Genomic DNA, 16,007 nt, shown 5'->3' with positions numbered 1-16,007 from the left:
CCCACTTCAATTTCTCCAGCATCATTTTCTATTCGTCTTATATCTACTCTCACCTGTCTTTTACTCTTTTATATACTTGAAAAAGCTATTAGTATCCACTTTGATATTATTTGCTAGCTTCCTTTCATAGTTCATCTTCTCCCTCTTAATGGCCTTCTTAGTTTCCTTTTGTGAGCTTTTAAAAACTTCCCAATCCTGTGTTTTACACCTGAATTCTTTACTTCTGGCTTGATTTGCAAGGCCAGATGATTGCTTATTTCTAAGATTGACACTTTTTTCAGAATCTTCTGAAAATCTAAATGCACCAAATAGATGATTTTCCTCATTTATTCTATCAGTCAAATTCAAGGATCTCTTATGTTTGATTAACCAATATTATTGTTTCTGTAAATTACATAAAGACTCTTCCTAACCTGTAATTCTTCTTGAGGTGTTAATTTATTGCACTCTTAATCATTGATTCCAACATTTACCTATTGTAATGATTAGGTTAACAAGGCTTTATTTTCACTTTTGCTCATTTTTGTCTTGGGGCAACATTTTTACCAACTTTCAATCAACAGCAATTTGAGAGTTCATAAAATCACTGTCCCTCCTTCAATTTCTTTCAAAACAATAGATTTAATAATATTACATTTAAAATATAAAAACAAACTTTTCTCAATGTAAGTTTTCTTTTTCCCACTATTGTATTGGTATGACATTGATCTCACACACTTTTTTGTTTTTTTGCTAAAATGCATTGTAGTAATATTTCTGTGAGTGCAGAGGAGAGGCTATTATGAATGCACTGCAATAGTTTTAGTAATGTGTCAGACTACCTTTGGAGTACTTGCTGCATTACAGGAATTGAGTGGCTTTGGAGAGTATGCAAAAGAGGCTCACCAGGATGATGCCTAAATTAGGGAGTATTAGTTATAAAGATAAGTAGGACAAACTTGGTTTTCATTGGAGCATTGAAGGCTGAGGTGTGACCTTGTACAAGTGAGAAAATAGATGGAAATTGAGAAACAATAGGTCTTTCTCCCCAGGGTGCAAATGTCAAATACTAGAAAGCATAACTTTAAGGTGATAGGGGTAAGTTTTCATAAACAGATTTAAGAGGCAAGTTTTACACTCTGGTAGGTGCCAGGAACATGGTGCCAGAGAAACTGGCTATGAAGGATGGGTCTGGCCCCACTCCCGCGCAACGCCCCAGTCAGCTGGTCGTTGCCGGCATACCTGTCCTACGTAGCAAAGTTCTTCCAGGAGAACGCCTTTGACCACAGGGCCATCAGGCAGTGGTCGGCACGTAGTGTCCTGCAGGCACTGCAGGAGGAGGACGTGATGGACACAGTGGGGTGGTTCCCTGAGCAGACTGTCCAGTTCATCTGGCAAAATGCCTCATCGCCAGATCTAACCAACAGGCACCAAGACCTCGCCTGGCTGGCGGTGAGAGGGGCCCTCCCAGTCAGAGCCCTCCTGTACGCCCGGAACGTTGTCTCCGTACCCCACTGCCCACGAGAGGACTGCAGTGAGGAGGAGTCTGTGACCCACCTCTTTGCACACTGCCAGTTCGCAAAGAGGGTGTGGAGGAGGATGGACGGGCTAGTGTCACGTTTCATCCCCAGCAGCTGCGTAACAGAGGACTCTCTGATCTACGGGCTGTTCCCGGGGACACACACGGAGAATAATGTCCGGTGCTGCTGGCAGATCATCAACTCGGTGAAAGACGCTCTTTGGTCGGCCCGAAACTTGATCTACCAGCACATGGAGATGTCCGTGGGAGAATGCTGCCGACTGGCACATTCTCGACTGCAGGAGTACGTGCTGAGGGACGCACTGAAACTTGGTGCAGCCACCGCAAGGGCCCAGTGGGGAAGGACCACAGTATAGGTTTCTCCACCCGTGGGAGTGGGAGGGGTCGGAGGGCGGGGAGTATACCCCTCAACAATGAAATGATATGGTAAGCTGAACTACTGGAGTGCCACGTGGGTGGCTATAAATACGGATATGTACTGTGTATAATGGAAACGTATGTAAAGGATGAAAAGTTATTGAATGGTTTATTGTATATATTTATTTTTGAATAAAGTATATTTTGAAATAAAAAAAAACTTGTGGAAGCAGGTATGATTGCAATGTTTAAGAACCATTTAGACAGGTGCATGAAAAAGGGAAGAGTAAAGACCATTACTCTTTATTGACACGATTAATTAAATTGCAGTTTTCTACGTTCTAACATTTTTTCTATCCTCCAAAAGTTGAGGTTCATTCTAACATTTATCCAATGCTCTGTTGTTTCTAAAAAAAAAAATTTCCAATATAATCTCAGGATGCAGGTCCTGGAGTCCTGTGGATTGGCTGGTTTTAGTTCCATAATTTTCTATTTTTCTATTTGTTGATAATAATTCCATTTTGCTCCATTAAACTCCTGTTTTTGTCTTTAAGGGATTCACATTTGCTTTTGTAAACAAATGTAAACATTATGATATGAACAAGTTTCTTTATCATTCACTATCATTACCTTAAATCTTTTAATTCCAAAATCCCCCTGGTGTACAAGTTAGATGTTCTTTAATTAGTATTACCAGTTTTTTACTTTAATACCATCATCAACTTCTCTTGTTAGCCAGTGCTGGACCATTAGTTTCTGGAACCTTTGTAACTGTACTGTGATTCATCATCTGCCATGAATATAATGCCTATTAATCAATCTCTGTGTTGAAGAGCAAAAAGTACCAGGTAGTAGTATCAGTGTTTGTTCTCTATACCCCACATTTTATGTTCGAACAGTTAAATAATCATTTGGAAATGGAAAATTAATGCTGTATACAACTCCCACCCTACAAAATTGTTTTGTTCCGTCACTGTACAAATGTAGAGTGCCAACAAGAACTCGCCAAAACACCACACCAACAGGTCCTAATGGATGAAACAGAAGAAATGACTCTGCCACTTATCAGTGCTCCAAGATGACACAAATCTCCAAACAGCCAGGAGATTTATGGAAAACCTAAGACAGTAGGCAGAGGTATTAAAGTAACAGCACCCACAACTATTTCTGGCAATAGTGGCTATTTCACTTTGTGCACCGAGTGAAGTTGTAATAAATATTGTTCTCATATTGACAGTGTGAGCAAGGGTTTTATTGTCCCCCACAGTTGTTCATGTTAGTAAGCAAAAGACTCAGCACTTTAATAGTAAAGAATGTTAGCATCTGAGTATTCTTTTTGATACACAGTATATTGGTTTTATTAGTACTCCATCTTATATATGTATATAGTACAAAGATATTCCACAGAGTATAATGAAACCAGTGCATTTTGCTAGTTTGACACCATACTGACAGCTCCAGCAAGATCATTGGTTCATATTTAAAGTGATATGTAAGTAGAACTGCCCATGCTATTCATTTAGCAAACAAAAAAATACAAAAAACTCATTTGCTTTACTTATATCAACACGAAGAATCAAAATAATTAGCTACATGTATAGGAAAACATCTTCACTGTGTATATGCAATAAATATTAAAAGAATTTGGGTTATTTTCTTTCTACAGCATTAATACAGGGTATTGGAGAACACAAAATCGCAAAATCTGTACATGTAAACAGCCACACTTTCACTGAGTCAAAAATCAGAAGGAAATACAAAGTTCACATTGGTATTAGGTACAAACAGTTAAGGAAACGGATTCTCCTCCTCCCCATCAAAATAAACCAAAAGCACCACTATTTTGTTGTTTAATAACAACATCCAGTTAATTTGCTGACTGCAACTGTACGACACATCAAATTTTAAGCCAGTTAATGCTTATTAATCCTTTCAATTCCACATTTGCAACAGTACGGTTAGCATTGTTCAGTGTCACTTGGAATGGTTTCCATACAGAAAATGTCCACTGTGGTCAGCATTTTCTGCAAACAGGTGCAATAGTACAGTAGTTCAACAAAATAAACGGCCTAACAGCTAAAATTTTTTTAAAAATCAGCACTCAAAGGGTTAAGATCTTTGAATGATGACTGTATAATTACACACAGTCCTCAGACGTATTCATTATCATTGTGCAACAACATTTCAGTGACTTTAAGTTATGGCTGAAAATTACTTAGTGTTCCCCCAATTTTACTCAATAGCTGCACTTAGGAAAAAGTTACTCACAGCATCAATGGGGGCTAAGATTGTCTTTTGCCTATTTTTTTCTGTCTCTTTTCTGGAACTGCTAAGGACAACAACCCACACAGAACAAAATTTTGCAACATCCTGTACATTAATAAAAACATTTCCCTCCCACCCTTTTTCATAAAAAAAACAAGTAACTCTGTGTCACACACAAAGCACTTAAAAGGACAATTAGCTTAAAACAGAGGGCAGAGAACATCAACTGCTCTTCGGCTTGAACGAGGTCCCAAAAGTGTATGAATGAGGTTATATTAAGCATTCATTGCCTTTTAACTTAAACTATTACAGTCATGATGATCATCAAATCAAAATTCATTCATGTCATTGCTCTGTACAATTGGGCTGTTATGAGGATGGTAGCATTTTCAGTATGAAGCGTACTTTTGCCTTAATATTTTAAACTAAACCAGTAAAAATGAGTGAAGGTTAATTGCCCTAAGAGGTGTTGTAAAAATGGTGTTGATTTAAAGCTTTCATCAAATAATACATTTGCTAAAAGTTGCTGCACTGGGAACTGAGTTAGGAAAAGAATTAGACAAGGAGGGATGCATGTTGCTGCAATTAATGGCTGATTTATAACCCATATCCAGTTACCTGGCTTGGTTCTATAACCTATAGCAGCCATAGTTAACAAAAAGTCTTCTAAACTCTTATTTTAAATTATTAAATTAATGCCAGCTCTTACCTTTTGTGAGTGAGCTCTCCTTTTACTTCCCCTGAAAGGTTAATTTCAAGATTACATATTGTATCCATGGCCTGCCTGATAATGGAAATGTTTTCTTCTGTTTACTATACTAATGTCTTTCAAAATCTTAATGTTCTCAGTTAAGTTATTCCCAAGTCTTTCATTTTTTTTCAGGGAACACAAGCCTGGATCATGGAATTGCTCCTCATTATTAATGGTTGTAATGTTCTGGTGAATTAGGGCTGGCATCCAAGGCTGGTAATATCCTTTCCAAGACGTGCCTGGAAATATACATGGTACGGTACATACAGTCTAACTACAGTTCTGTGTAGCTGTAGAAAAATATCCTCCCTTTCATGTTCCAGCCCTCTTGATATAAAGTCCAACACACTATTAGCCTTTGATTTTTGTATCTGACTGCTACATTTAAATGAGTTGTGCACACGGACTACTGAATCTCTTTGGACCTCTGCTGCTTCTAGATTTTGATTCTACTTCATTCTCTCCTTTGGTCCAAAATAGTTGAGGTCTGCTTGAAAACTATTCCTGTTTACGGTTCTTACCAATCAGGTCATTCTATAATTAACTGAATATTGCTGGATTGCTTTGGCCTTGAGTCACAAGAAGGTTGGGTGGAAGAAGATTTTGTCTCAGTATGACAAACAGTTGTTTGAGATGTGTGGTTGCACTGTATTCAATAATATCAATGATATCTAGTATGCATCACTGGTTTAATGATCATTTATTTCCTGCAAATGTTATTGCATGCATGCAGATTGCCTTTCTAAAGTTGGCATGGATTTTGAAGGGTTTCCCTATAAAATGCAATCTCAATGATGCAATGGTATTTGTTTTCTGAGAATTATCTGTTCGTTAAAATAAACAATTCAATGCATGCTCTCCTGGTGAAGTTGAAGTGCAGCCTCATTTTGATTTACGATCTAGTCAGGTGACAGTAGTGTTTAAAGTTACTGGAGGGAGGGTGTGTGGAAAAGGAACTTATTAATATACCGTGGTGGTGTAGAATGAATAACTGAGTTTCTGTTTTTTGGAGTGGTGGAAATATGTATATTTGTGATTGTAGCGGAATTTTATTCTGCAGCTGATCGTTGTGAATAATGAAGGGAAAACTGAGGTAGAAGTATCTCATAAAAAGCATTACATTAGTGGTTAAAAGTAGTAACCAATGTATTTGGTGATATCTGGGCAACATCAGTCCTGAAACAATCTTTCTATGAAGTATAACTGAAGTTTGTTTCAATGTAGCATTATTTTATGGTGCAGACAGACATTTTTCACTAGGTAAGTTTGGTTAAAAGTTGTAGGAATTAAGCCCTTTTGAAAAATGCATGATTTAATGATTCCTCAGAGCAAATTTGAGAGATTTCCACAGCAAAACAGGTTTCAGTAGAATTCTTTGGAAAGCTGATTTATCATATGGTGGCTTGTGGGAGTTGGAAGAAAATCCACTCTCCTCTGATGGGTTAACTGCTAGCACTGGAATGGAACAGACAGATATTTCTCCAAAATTAATGAGTTCATCCCTGAATGTAGACAGTAATGTTATTGACCTGAATGAAATCAAGCACACCCATTGCAATGAAACAAGCTAACATATTGGTTAATGCCTTCTTAGAGCTAACTTATGCAAATATTTATACAGTTTGGTGCCAGTGAAGAAAGTTTAACCTTTTGAGAACTAAATTTAGTTTGAAACTATCCCAACAGTGTTTATTTCTTACAATAAAAGACCTAGAATAACTATTTTTGCAGCTAGTGTTAACTATTAAAAGCAGAGTCAAAATATAAAATGACAAACCAGTTTCTGTTTCACAGTATTCACCCTTTTTTCCTTAAAAAAAAACAGTAAAAAGTTTACCTTGGTATAAACTGTTACCTGAGTTCTGAAAGATTTCATCACGCATCTTCATTTGCTGATGAGATAAAAGCTTAAGTCCTGCAGGATATGAAATGTAGCATTTGGCAGTGAATAAAGTGGAAGTTATTTGAAATAACTTCATGGTACTGATGATCAAAATTGTGATTTGAGAACCACCTAAGAAATTGACTGGCTATAAAATGTATCCCTCAGTTTACATTTGTTTAGCCTGTTCTAGTTGGGCAATACTCATTCTCATTGGTTTACTAGAATATTTTATTTTACTAAAACCTCTGCAAGAATATGCTTAAAACTATGCAAGTCTAGGGTTACATTTTAAATATTTATACAGTGATGTGAATTTTCTGAACAATATTGTTTTTACACTTTCTTTGATACAGAATGCAGTTCCACTGCTTATGGTATTGAAACAGAGAGTAGGGACTCTTTTCTTAAAGTAGTCGCCCTCTGGATTTTCTTCACAGATGAATTGTCCTAACTGTATTAAACTTCATCTGCTAATTCTACCGAAATATTTTGGTAGTAACAGAGACTGATATGAAGCCTGCTATGGCTAAAACAAGAGTTTTGACTTTGTATAGAATGTTTCTAAAAAAAAAAACTATTCTGCTGATACTATGTACAAAATAACATAATTACAGAATTAAATCCTGTATTTTCACACGCACATTCTGAAATCAGAAAATGCATTAAAATTCTACAAAGCTTAAATATCCAGTATTAATGAAGTATCACTCACCTATATAGATGTTAGCTCCAATATACCAATATATACAGGCAAGCACTAAATGGTCTATATGTTTTTGAAAGTGCACTTCACTAATTATATTTAAAAATATTTGATCTTTCTTCAGCACTGGCCTTGTACACTCACAGCTATGTCTCTTGCGCATGAATTTCACACAAGAATCAATCAATGCACCTACCTTTTGTTTGGCTCTATATTATTCCATATATGATCAAATTAATACTGAGACATGTTGCGTGTGGATCCCTAACAAGTGCCTCCATTAGCTGTAGCAGTAACAGAATGCAGACTTCACCATGGATAGTGTCTAGTGAATCTGATGTTCAATAGGAAAACACAAAAAGGCTGGTAATAAAAATGCTTTTGTAAATTAGTTGAATGACGCATGTACCTTTTGATGCTACTATCCTCATAATTAATGACCAGAATGAGCTCAAAACCAATAGAGATTATTTTCTTTTGCTCTATTGTTCTTCCAGAGGCCTGCACTAGGTTATTTCTATTAGCAGCATTACTAGGTATTGCACCTGGGAACTGAATGCTTTATGGGTTTTGTATGGCAACTGGACAGGAACTACTGCTGCCTGTGAGAGCAGCTGAGGTCTTGCACGTGTCAAATCTCTCAGTTTGTGCTGCCAGCTAAGAAAACAATTACTCTGGTGAATGAGGTCCTTGGGTTGAAGACATCTGCACTCGCACACTTGGTCCTGATGAAGGTCTGAGGTTAAAGGTTGGTGGCATTATCACTTCCATAGCAGCAATGGGTTAATGGCCATCGTTGTAACAAGAGGAATCTCCTCTCCATTTCCAGTTTTGAACTGGGTGACTATAGAATGTGGGGTGTTATCACTAGGACTGTGCTGACAGGAGTCAATTCTGTTGTAAAATTAGGTTTTCAAGTTCATCTGCAGAACGGAGGAGGAAGGCTGCTGATTCCCTGTAGCCAGCAATCAGCTGCCGAACCGCGTTAATTTCTGTTGGACTGAGCTGTGCTGCCGGTACACTCCTGTTGTTGCTTGTGTTGGATGAAGTCGAATTTGAGGCCAGCGCCTTCATGCTGAGATCAGTTGGGCCTGAAAGGATTTAGAAATGAATCCAGTTATCTTTCATGTTAAGCATCTTAATACATCCAGCACTCTTAATAAGAAACTGGCTTTATAAACGAGAATGAGAATCTTAATAGTGAAGATCTGACTTGGGCATTTGAATATGTAATGATTAATGCTTTGCAGCAGATTTTTCTCTAATGAGTTTCCAGATCTGAAAAGGAAATTGCTCACTATTACAGTTCATCAAATTAGCGAGAATGTCCCAAAAACAAATAATATTGATGTTTAGACATGTTATCTCCAAAACATAAAATCTTTTAAACACTAACCCTACAGTACAATCCTGCACAGTAAGCTTCAATATGCTAAGAGTTCAAAGTTAATGCAGATAATTAATTCTGGAATAATTGCCTTCCTCACGCAGGTGCTGTGCAAACCCTCCATTGGCAAGGCCATGAAATTTCAATGAGAGGGAATGTTACAGGGCTTGCTGTTGAACTTGAAACAAACTTGTCAAAGAACTAATGATGTCTGTGGCAGGAACTTGCTCTTTTGATTTTGGTGACTGTCTGTTGAGCGGGACCAGTTGACTGCGTATTTATAATTATTTTAGGGTGGTTGATTGGATACACCAATTTGCACTTAGCATTTTCCCATAAGAGCACAACATTCTTGTCCTCTAGCTGCATCCATCCAGGTTACAGGTCAGAGCTACATTCTCGTAGCTCCCTTCAAACCTGCCGTTATTTTAAAGTATTACCTTTCTCATCCTGAACTCCTCCAATAAAGTTAGAATATTAAAACAGGGACACAATGGTGAGGACCTAGAAGGCATACATAGTCAGACCATACTTGGAGTATTGTGAGTGATTTCTGGCCCCATATCTAAGAAAGAATGTGCTAACATTGAAGAGGGTCCAGAGAACATTTACCAGAATAATCCAGGAATGAAAGGGTTAACGTGTTAAGCGGGTTTGTCTCTGGGATCTCACTGAAACTTACCGAATATTGAGAGGCCCAGATAGAGTGGATGCAGGAGAGTCTAGGACCAAGGGGCACGGTTTCAGAATATAAGGATGTCCCTTCAGAACACAGATAAAGAAGGATTTCTTCATCTAGAGGATGGTAAATCTATGGAATTCATAGCCACAAGCAGCTGTGGAGGCCAAGTCATTGCGTATATTTAAAGTGGAGATTGATAAGTTCTTAATTAGTAAGGGTTATGGGGCGAAAGCAGGAAAAAGGAGTTGAGAGGGAAAATAAAACAACCAGTCTCAAATGGCAGAGCAGATTTAATGGGCTAAATGGCCTAATTTAGCTCCTATGTTTTATACCAGATAATTAAACAGAATGGTGCTGTGTCCTAACCTTCTGTATGTTACTTCAGTTGTGTAGCTAATCTTGTGCTTTCCTTTTTTCAATGGTAGACTCTCTGCATGGAAGGAATAACCTATATATCATTAAATTTGACAGCAAAATTTAATGAAGTCTGCAGATTTGCTTTATGTCTAAAAACTACAATAGCTCACAATTTATTTCTGTAAAGCACATCAAATATAGTTCTCCAGAAAGAAGTGGTGTATAAGTAAAATGAAAAGTTCCTGTTGGTCAGTCATAATGGGAAAAATTGCAATTACTTTAGCTTCTAAATAATGTAATGCTGCTATTAGTAGTTTCCTGTTTAAAATTATCTCTAACACTCGAAATTTGCAGTGTGGTGTTAAGCCGCTGATTCCCCTAGGCTTTTGCATTCTATGTAGAAAAGGGTGAATTTCACAAAACAAGATGCTCTCACCTCTCCCAGGTTATAGTCACAGTACTGAAAAAGGTCCTTCAGCCCTTCCTGGACATGCTGCCTAACAATATTAACTCCTCACTCCTTGTAACAGGATAGTTTTGACACTATACATGGATACTGAAGTGGGATGTTAGATGATAATTGACAGCACAGCAAACTGTAATTGTCCTTGCCCAATAACCTATGTCAACAGCATTTATTTAGAATCCCCCTCCTGCCTGAGGGTGGTTATCCAAATAGGAGCATGATCTTAAATCCGCAATTTTGACAAGAATATGGCATTATTCATGTCTGTCTTGCTGAACTATACATCAAATAAATCAACTGAATCATCAGGGGACCATCATACCTCTGCTTTCTTTATTCAATTCCCCAATTGGTATACAGTTTACGAAATCTGTCAATCCAGTTGAACCAGAGGTAAAATAGAATCATATTTACCTGTGTGCAGGATGAATTATGTATGACTATGGGAAAGGATTAAATTTTAGTTTAAAAGGAATAAAATTCACAGAGAAGGGCATGTTGTTTCCTGTGTTTATCAGTCCTTCTAAACAGCATATTTTAATGTAGTGACTCTAAATGAAAGATAAAAATGTACAAAAATCTGAAAGATTTGTCCTCTCTTCACCTTAAATACTGAATTATTGACAAGAAAATGATCATCTTTGCCATACTGCACATGAATCAAAAAGATAACCTAGCAGGATTAAAGTGTTTATAATTTATTAGTTTTATTAGGATTTGTTCATTTACTGTATCAGCTATGTCCTATGACATGGCTGATGATGGTCTTTCCGTGACAACGATTGTTCTTGGCAAATTTTCTACAGAAGTGGTTTGCCATTTGCCTTCTTCTGGGCAGTGTCCTACATGATCAATACTCTTCAGAGATTATCTGCCTGGAGTCAGTGGTCGCATACCCAGGACTAGTGATATGTACCAGCTGCTCATACTCAGGACTAGTGATCTGTACCAGCTGCTCATACGACCATCCACCACCTTACATGACCCTGACTGGGGGCTAAGCAGGTGCTACAACTTACCTGAGAGTGGCCTGCAGGCTAGTGAAGGGAAGGAGTGTCTTGCATATATCCACCTCACCAGCCAGTTATTTGAGTTAGAGCCCCCTTATCCGGAGGATGGGCAGAAATTTGCTCTATGCATTACAGTCCAGTTTTCTCTTCCTGTAACAAGGTGCTCTTCAACATGGATGCTCCAGTGAACAAGATTACTGAGTCGTCCTGAAAACAATCTCTATGTTGTGGGTTTGTAAAATTGCAAACATCAGGCTAGTAATTAAAAACAGGAAGGAAGGACTGGGGTGACAACAAGCCTACTAATGTCAAATACAGAGAATAAAAGTGATCATTTTGAAATGCTCCCCTTCCCTTTCCGCATTTTCAATAGATTGCTCCTGATCTGCTCCTCTGTTCCCATAACCACACCACCTTGCTTATGATTCACATTCAAGCTCTGATCCTAATGAATGGCCCCAAAGCTCGGCCATGGCCCCAACACTATCAATCTGTCTCATCACAATGCCGCACCACATTCCATCAAGCCTCCTACAGCAGAGGTCTAATCTCTATCACCTCCACTTGAAATATAATTTCCCTCCAGCCTTTGCCACACAGAAAAAAGCAACCAAAGTTATCCAACATCTCCTGATGTAGCACATGCCTTCTAATGGTGCTCAGCGTCGAAGGGCTGGTTGGAGGCTCAAAGTTTTCGGACGGACTCAGAGTCGGCTGTGTTTGGGTGCTTCCAAAGCATCAACAGTTGTCCGTGCCTGGAGGTTTATGGCAGAGAGAGTTTCTCCCTTCTGCCACCTGCTATCGGGGACTATCAGGAGTCAATCGGAACTTTGAGACTTTTTTTTACCATTCCCATGGTCTGCTCTTTATCAAATTATGGCATATGCTGTAACTATATGTTATAATTATGTGGTCTTGTCAGTTTTAGTCTTTGGTTTGTCCTTTTTTTTGTGATAACGCTCTGGAGGAATATTGTATCATTTCTTAATGCATGCATACATTTCTAAATGACAATAAACGAGGACTGAGTGTCCTCATAATCTAATCTAATAATCCAGGGGACGTCTTCAAACCTTTTCAAAGCCTCCATGTCTTTCCAATATGCAATATTCCAGATGCAGCTTAACCATAGTATAATAAAGCTGCAAATTATCTTCCTGACTGTTTAACTCATTGCCTCAACTAACAGAGGCAAAGATGTTATATGCTTTCTTTACCACCCTATCAACTTGTGAAGCCAGTTTCAGGGAGCTATGGACTTGGACTCCAAAGTTCCTCTGTACATCAACACTTGAGGATCTTGCCAATACCAGTGTACTGTCCCTTTATACTTGATCTCCAAATGTGCAGCAGCTCACACTCTGCTAGATTGAATTCCAGCTGACATTCTTCCACCAATTATTGAATGGCACTAATGACCTTCAGTCCACACACACTGGAAACATACAGAAGCCCTGGGCCAATAGTCTATAGAGAACCTCTCCTTCCAAACTACTCACCTATCTGCCCCACAAAACATCTCCTGTTCCACCTGCAGCAGAGTCTAGATCCTAACTGGTCACCTCAGAAGTGGAGTGGAAACAAGTAATCTTCAACCCCAAGGTATTGCCTAAGAAGATGCTGCTGAGTTTCAAGGCACATGGTTGAATAGACACAGCAAGATAAATTATGTTCACCATTACCCAACCTGCCTATTTGGCTGGGGAGCAACAGCAGGTTAAGGAATGAGCTGGTGGGAAGAAAGTTCTGAAAGAGACATTAGAGACTACCCTAAGTGATAATGCAATGTAGGTTTGTTTGATGAATGCTTGGGTTGGAGATTTTTGATTAAGAACAGGTTAGGAATAATGTATAGTAAATGGAACTTATGTACAGATCAGTTCACATCCAAGGACGTTCTAGCAATCCAGATGCAAACATTCAGATGAGGGAGCTGGCAAATTTTAATCAGTTGACTGATATTGCAGGACAGTGTCATCCTGTGCCCAAAGAAGCTCTGAAGTGCTTTGCACATCTATTACAACAGCAGGTGCAAGAAGTATTATCAGCTGGAGGGAGATGGAACCTCGGTTCTGAAGCTTGAGCAGCAAATAGTGCCGCACCAGGGCAAGCTTCAAGAGATAGTTAACCTATAGCCTGCAGTGTGGGGGAATGAACAACTATGAAAAGGACACTGGGGATACAACAGGTAGTACAGGATTTTCCTGGGTACATCTTAAGTCTTAAATCAGTATTTGAGTCTAGCAATTGGTAATGGATTGTTCAGATAGTCAGAGGGCTCATAGAAATAACAGAAAAACTACAGTGATATAATAGTCAATAATTAGATAATCAGGCAGGTTCTGTGGTTGAAGATATCCTAGGAAAACATGTTACCTCCCTGATGTGAAGGTCAAGAACATTACTGAGGATACAAAATTTCCTGAAAAGTGGGAGGGGGGGGGAGGGACAGCCATATTTTTTGTGATCTATATCCATACAAACAACTTGAAAAGTGATAAAATGATGCTTGGATCCTGACATGTACCTAGTGATTTTCTTCTTGTGATTAAGTGATTCAGTGATGATACAATCTGCAGAACACATCCATGCATGCATTAAGATGAACAATTGGATCTTTAAATTGACTCACTACTGAATGCAGAAAATTTGCTTACTTATTTGCAAGTTACCACACAAAATACTTTATTCACAGGGCTTTCAAAGGTTACCCACTGGAAAGCTAAAATATGGTCCTGCTAAATTAAAAGGGATTATTTCTGTATTCGCTGTCAAAGTGCGATACAAAAACCTTCCAAATGCTAATTATAATACAGTTCTTCCAACTAATAGGATAATAATGAAATAACCTACTTAATTACACAAGTCTTAGTCTCAATATACCTCCCTTATGTCTACTTAACATTCCTGACTAAACTGTAGTACTTTGAATGCAGAAACTGCTTATTTGCATAAAATTTCAAGCCTCTACCAGACTGAGCCTTATCTACTTACTTTCTGATCTCATTAAAACTGATGAAAGTCCCAACAGGACTAATGTACTAGCAAGAAATAAGAGCAATTTCTGACAAACAAGTTCAGTAAGATGTACAAAAAAAAAGCTGCAGTTTTGAGTTTAATACTCTGCAAATACTCAGAACAAAGTAATTATACCCTTGAGTATTTATATCAAGAATAATCTTAGCTTAATGGGTCTAACTAACTGCTCAATTACGAACATTTTAAAGAACCCTGCAAGTAATGGCAGGAGATATTCATTCCCAAATTTTGCAGCACTGGATACCTTAATCCCATATAATACTCCTGACCACAAGGGATGCTGCAAATGCTGGAAATCTTGAGCAAGGTACATAAAGTGCTGGAGGAGGCATCTATTAAGGGGGAATAAACTGTTGACATTTCAGACCGAGACCCTTAATGCTCCCTGACTTTTTCTCCACCACATTGACGACTGCTTTGGTGTTGCTTCTTGCTCCCATGCTAAGCCCATCAATTTCATCACCGTAGCCTCTAACTTCCACCCTGCCCTCAAATTTACTTGGTCGATCTCTGACCCTTCTCTCCCGTTTCTTGATCTGTTTCCATTTCTGGAGACAGGCTATCCATTGATATCTTTTACAAACCTACTGATTCTCATAATTAATCCTGACTATACATCTTTCCACTCTGTCACTCGTAAAAAAAAACTGCTATTCCCTTGACTCAGTTCACCCATCTGTTCCAGCCATTAGTTAAGAGTCCCGATGAAGAGTTTCTGCCTGAAACATTGACTGCTCTATCCCCTCCATTGACGCTGTCTGACCTTTTGAGATCCTCTTACTTTGTGGGTATTGTGTATAATATTCTTGTACTGGTTTAACAGGAAGCTTTAACAATTGACTGTTAAGTTATTCATTCCCTCTATGTTGTTCCCTGGTATCCAACTTTGCAGCTCTGGTAAAATCCTTGCAACTCATTAAAATATAACTGTATGCTAGGGGCATACATTCTTTTATGCTGGTTGTAAACAGGCTGTCCAATCAAAGTTTCCATGAAATCAAGACTCATTTAAATATCTCACTGAGCAAGTTCATGACATTTTACAAACAAATTCATACCTATGGCATTTGCAAATACTCTGATTGATTGGCATGGGAATGCCAGTAATTCCAGCTCATGATAGCTCTTTATAATTAATGTTTAAAACCTATAAACTAGAAGCTCCCTATTTTCTTTTAAGGAGATAAACATGTTGCTAGTTTAGGTTATTAGTTATTCATCCAAACCTACTGACATCAAACTACATTGCAATGTTTCAGCCAAATGCACACCATTAACGGCATATTTTAGCTATACTGAATAAAAGTGAGGCACCAAGAGCAAATGTTAATTTCATTAGCATCCGAGGTTCAGGCCTCCACAAACAATAGATCCACTCACATTATAAGAGACAGGATTACTAGTCACCTGAGTAATACCATCCACATCTAGCACATAATCCAAGACCTCACTGAATAGGATCACAGTGGAATAAAAACAGCCAGTTCTTGAAACACGTCGCTTTCAAAACCCAGAATGTTACTTTTCCCTGACCACCCCCCCCCCCCGCCCATCTCAAATAATTACATTTTACCAGCAGGCAGATG

General features: G+C 38.3%; 1 protein-coding gene across 2 annotated transcripts in view; it reads right to left on the bottom strand.

Annotated features, from left to right (window-relative positions):
• Positions 1-2,812: 2,812 nt before the first annotated feature.
• The window catches only part of nol4lb (nucleolar protein 4-like b), a 348,974-nt gene continuing 335,779 nt past the window's right edge, over positions 2,813-16,007 (bottom strand). For both annotated transcript variants that reach the window (XM_063041305.1, XM_063041306.1), the window contains one exon: positions 2,813-8,571. In XM_063041305.1, the coding sequence (XP_062897375.1) occupies positions 8,369-8,571 (203 nt within the window). In that variant the 3' untranslated portion in view covers positions 2,813-8,368. The remainder of the gene's footprint in view (positions 8,572-16,007) is intronic.

This window comes from Mobula hypostoma, chromosome 2 (genome assembly GCF_963921235.1).
Source record: "Mobula hypostoma chromosome 2, sMobHyp1.1, whole genome shotgun sequence".
Classification (NCBI taxonomy): Eukaryota; Metazoa; Chordata; class Chondrichthyes; order Myliobatiformes; family Myliobatidae; genus Mobula; species Mobula hypostoma.
Note: the sequence above shows the minus strand (reverse complement) of the source record. Positions and strands in the feature narration are given on the sequence as shown.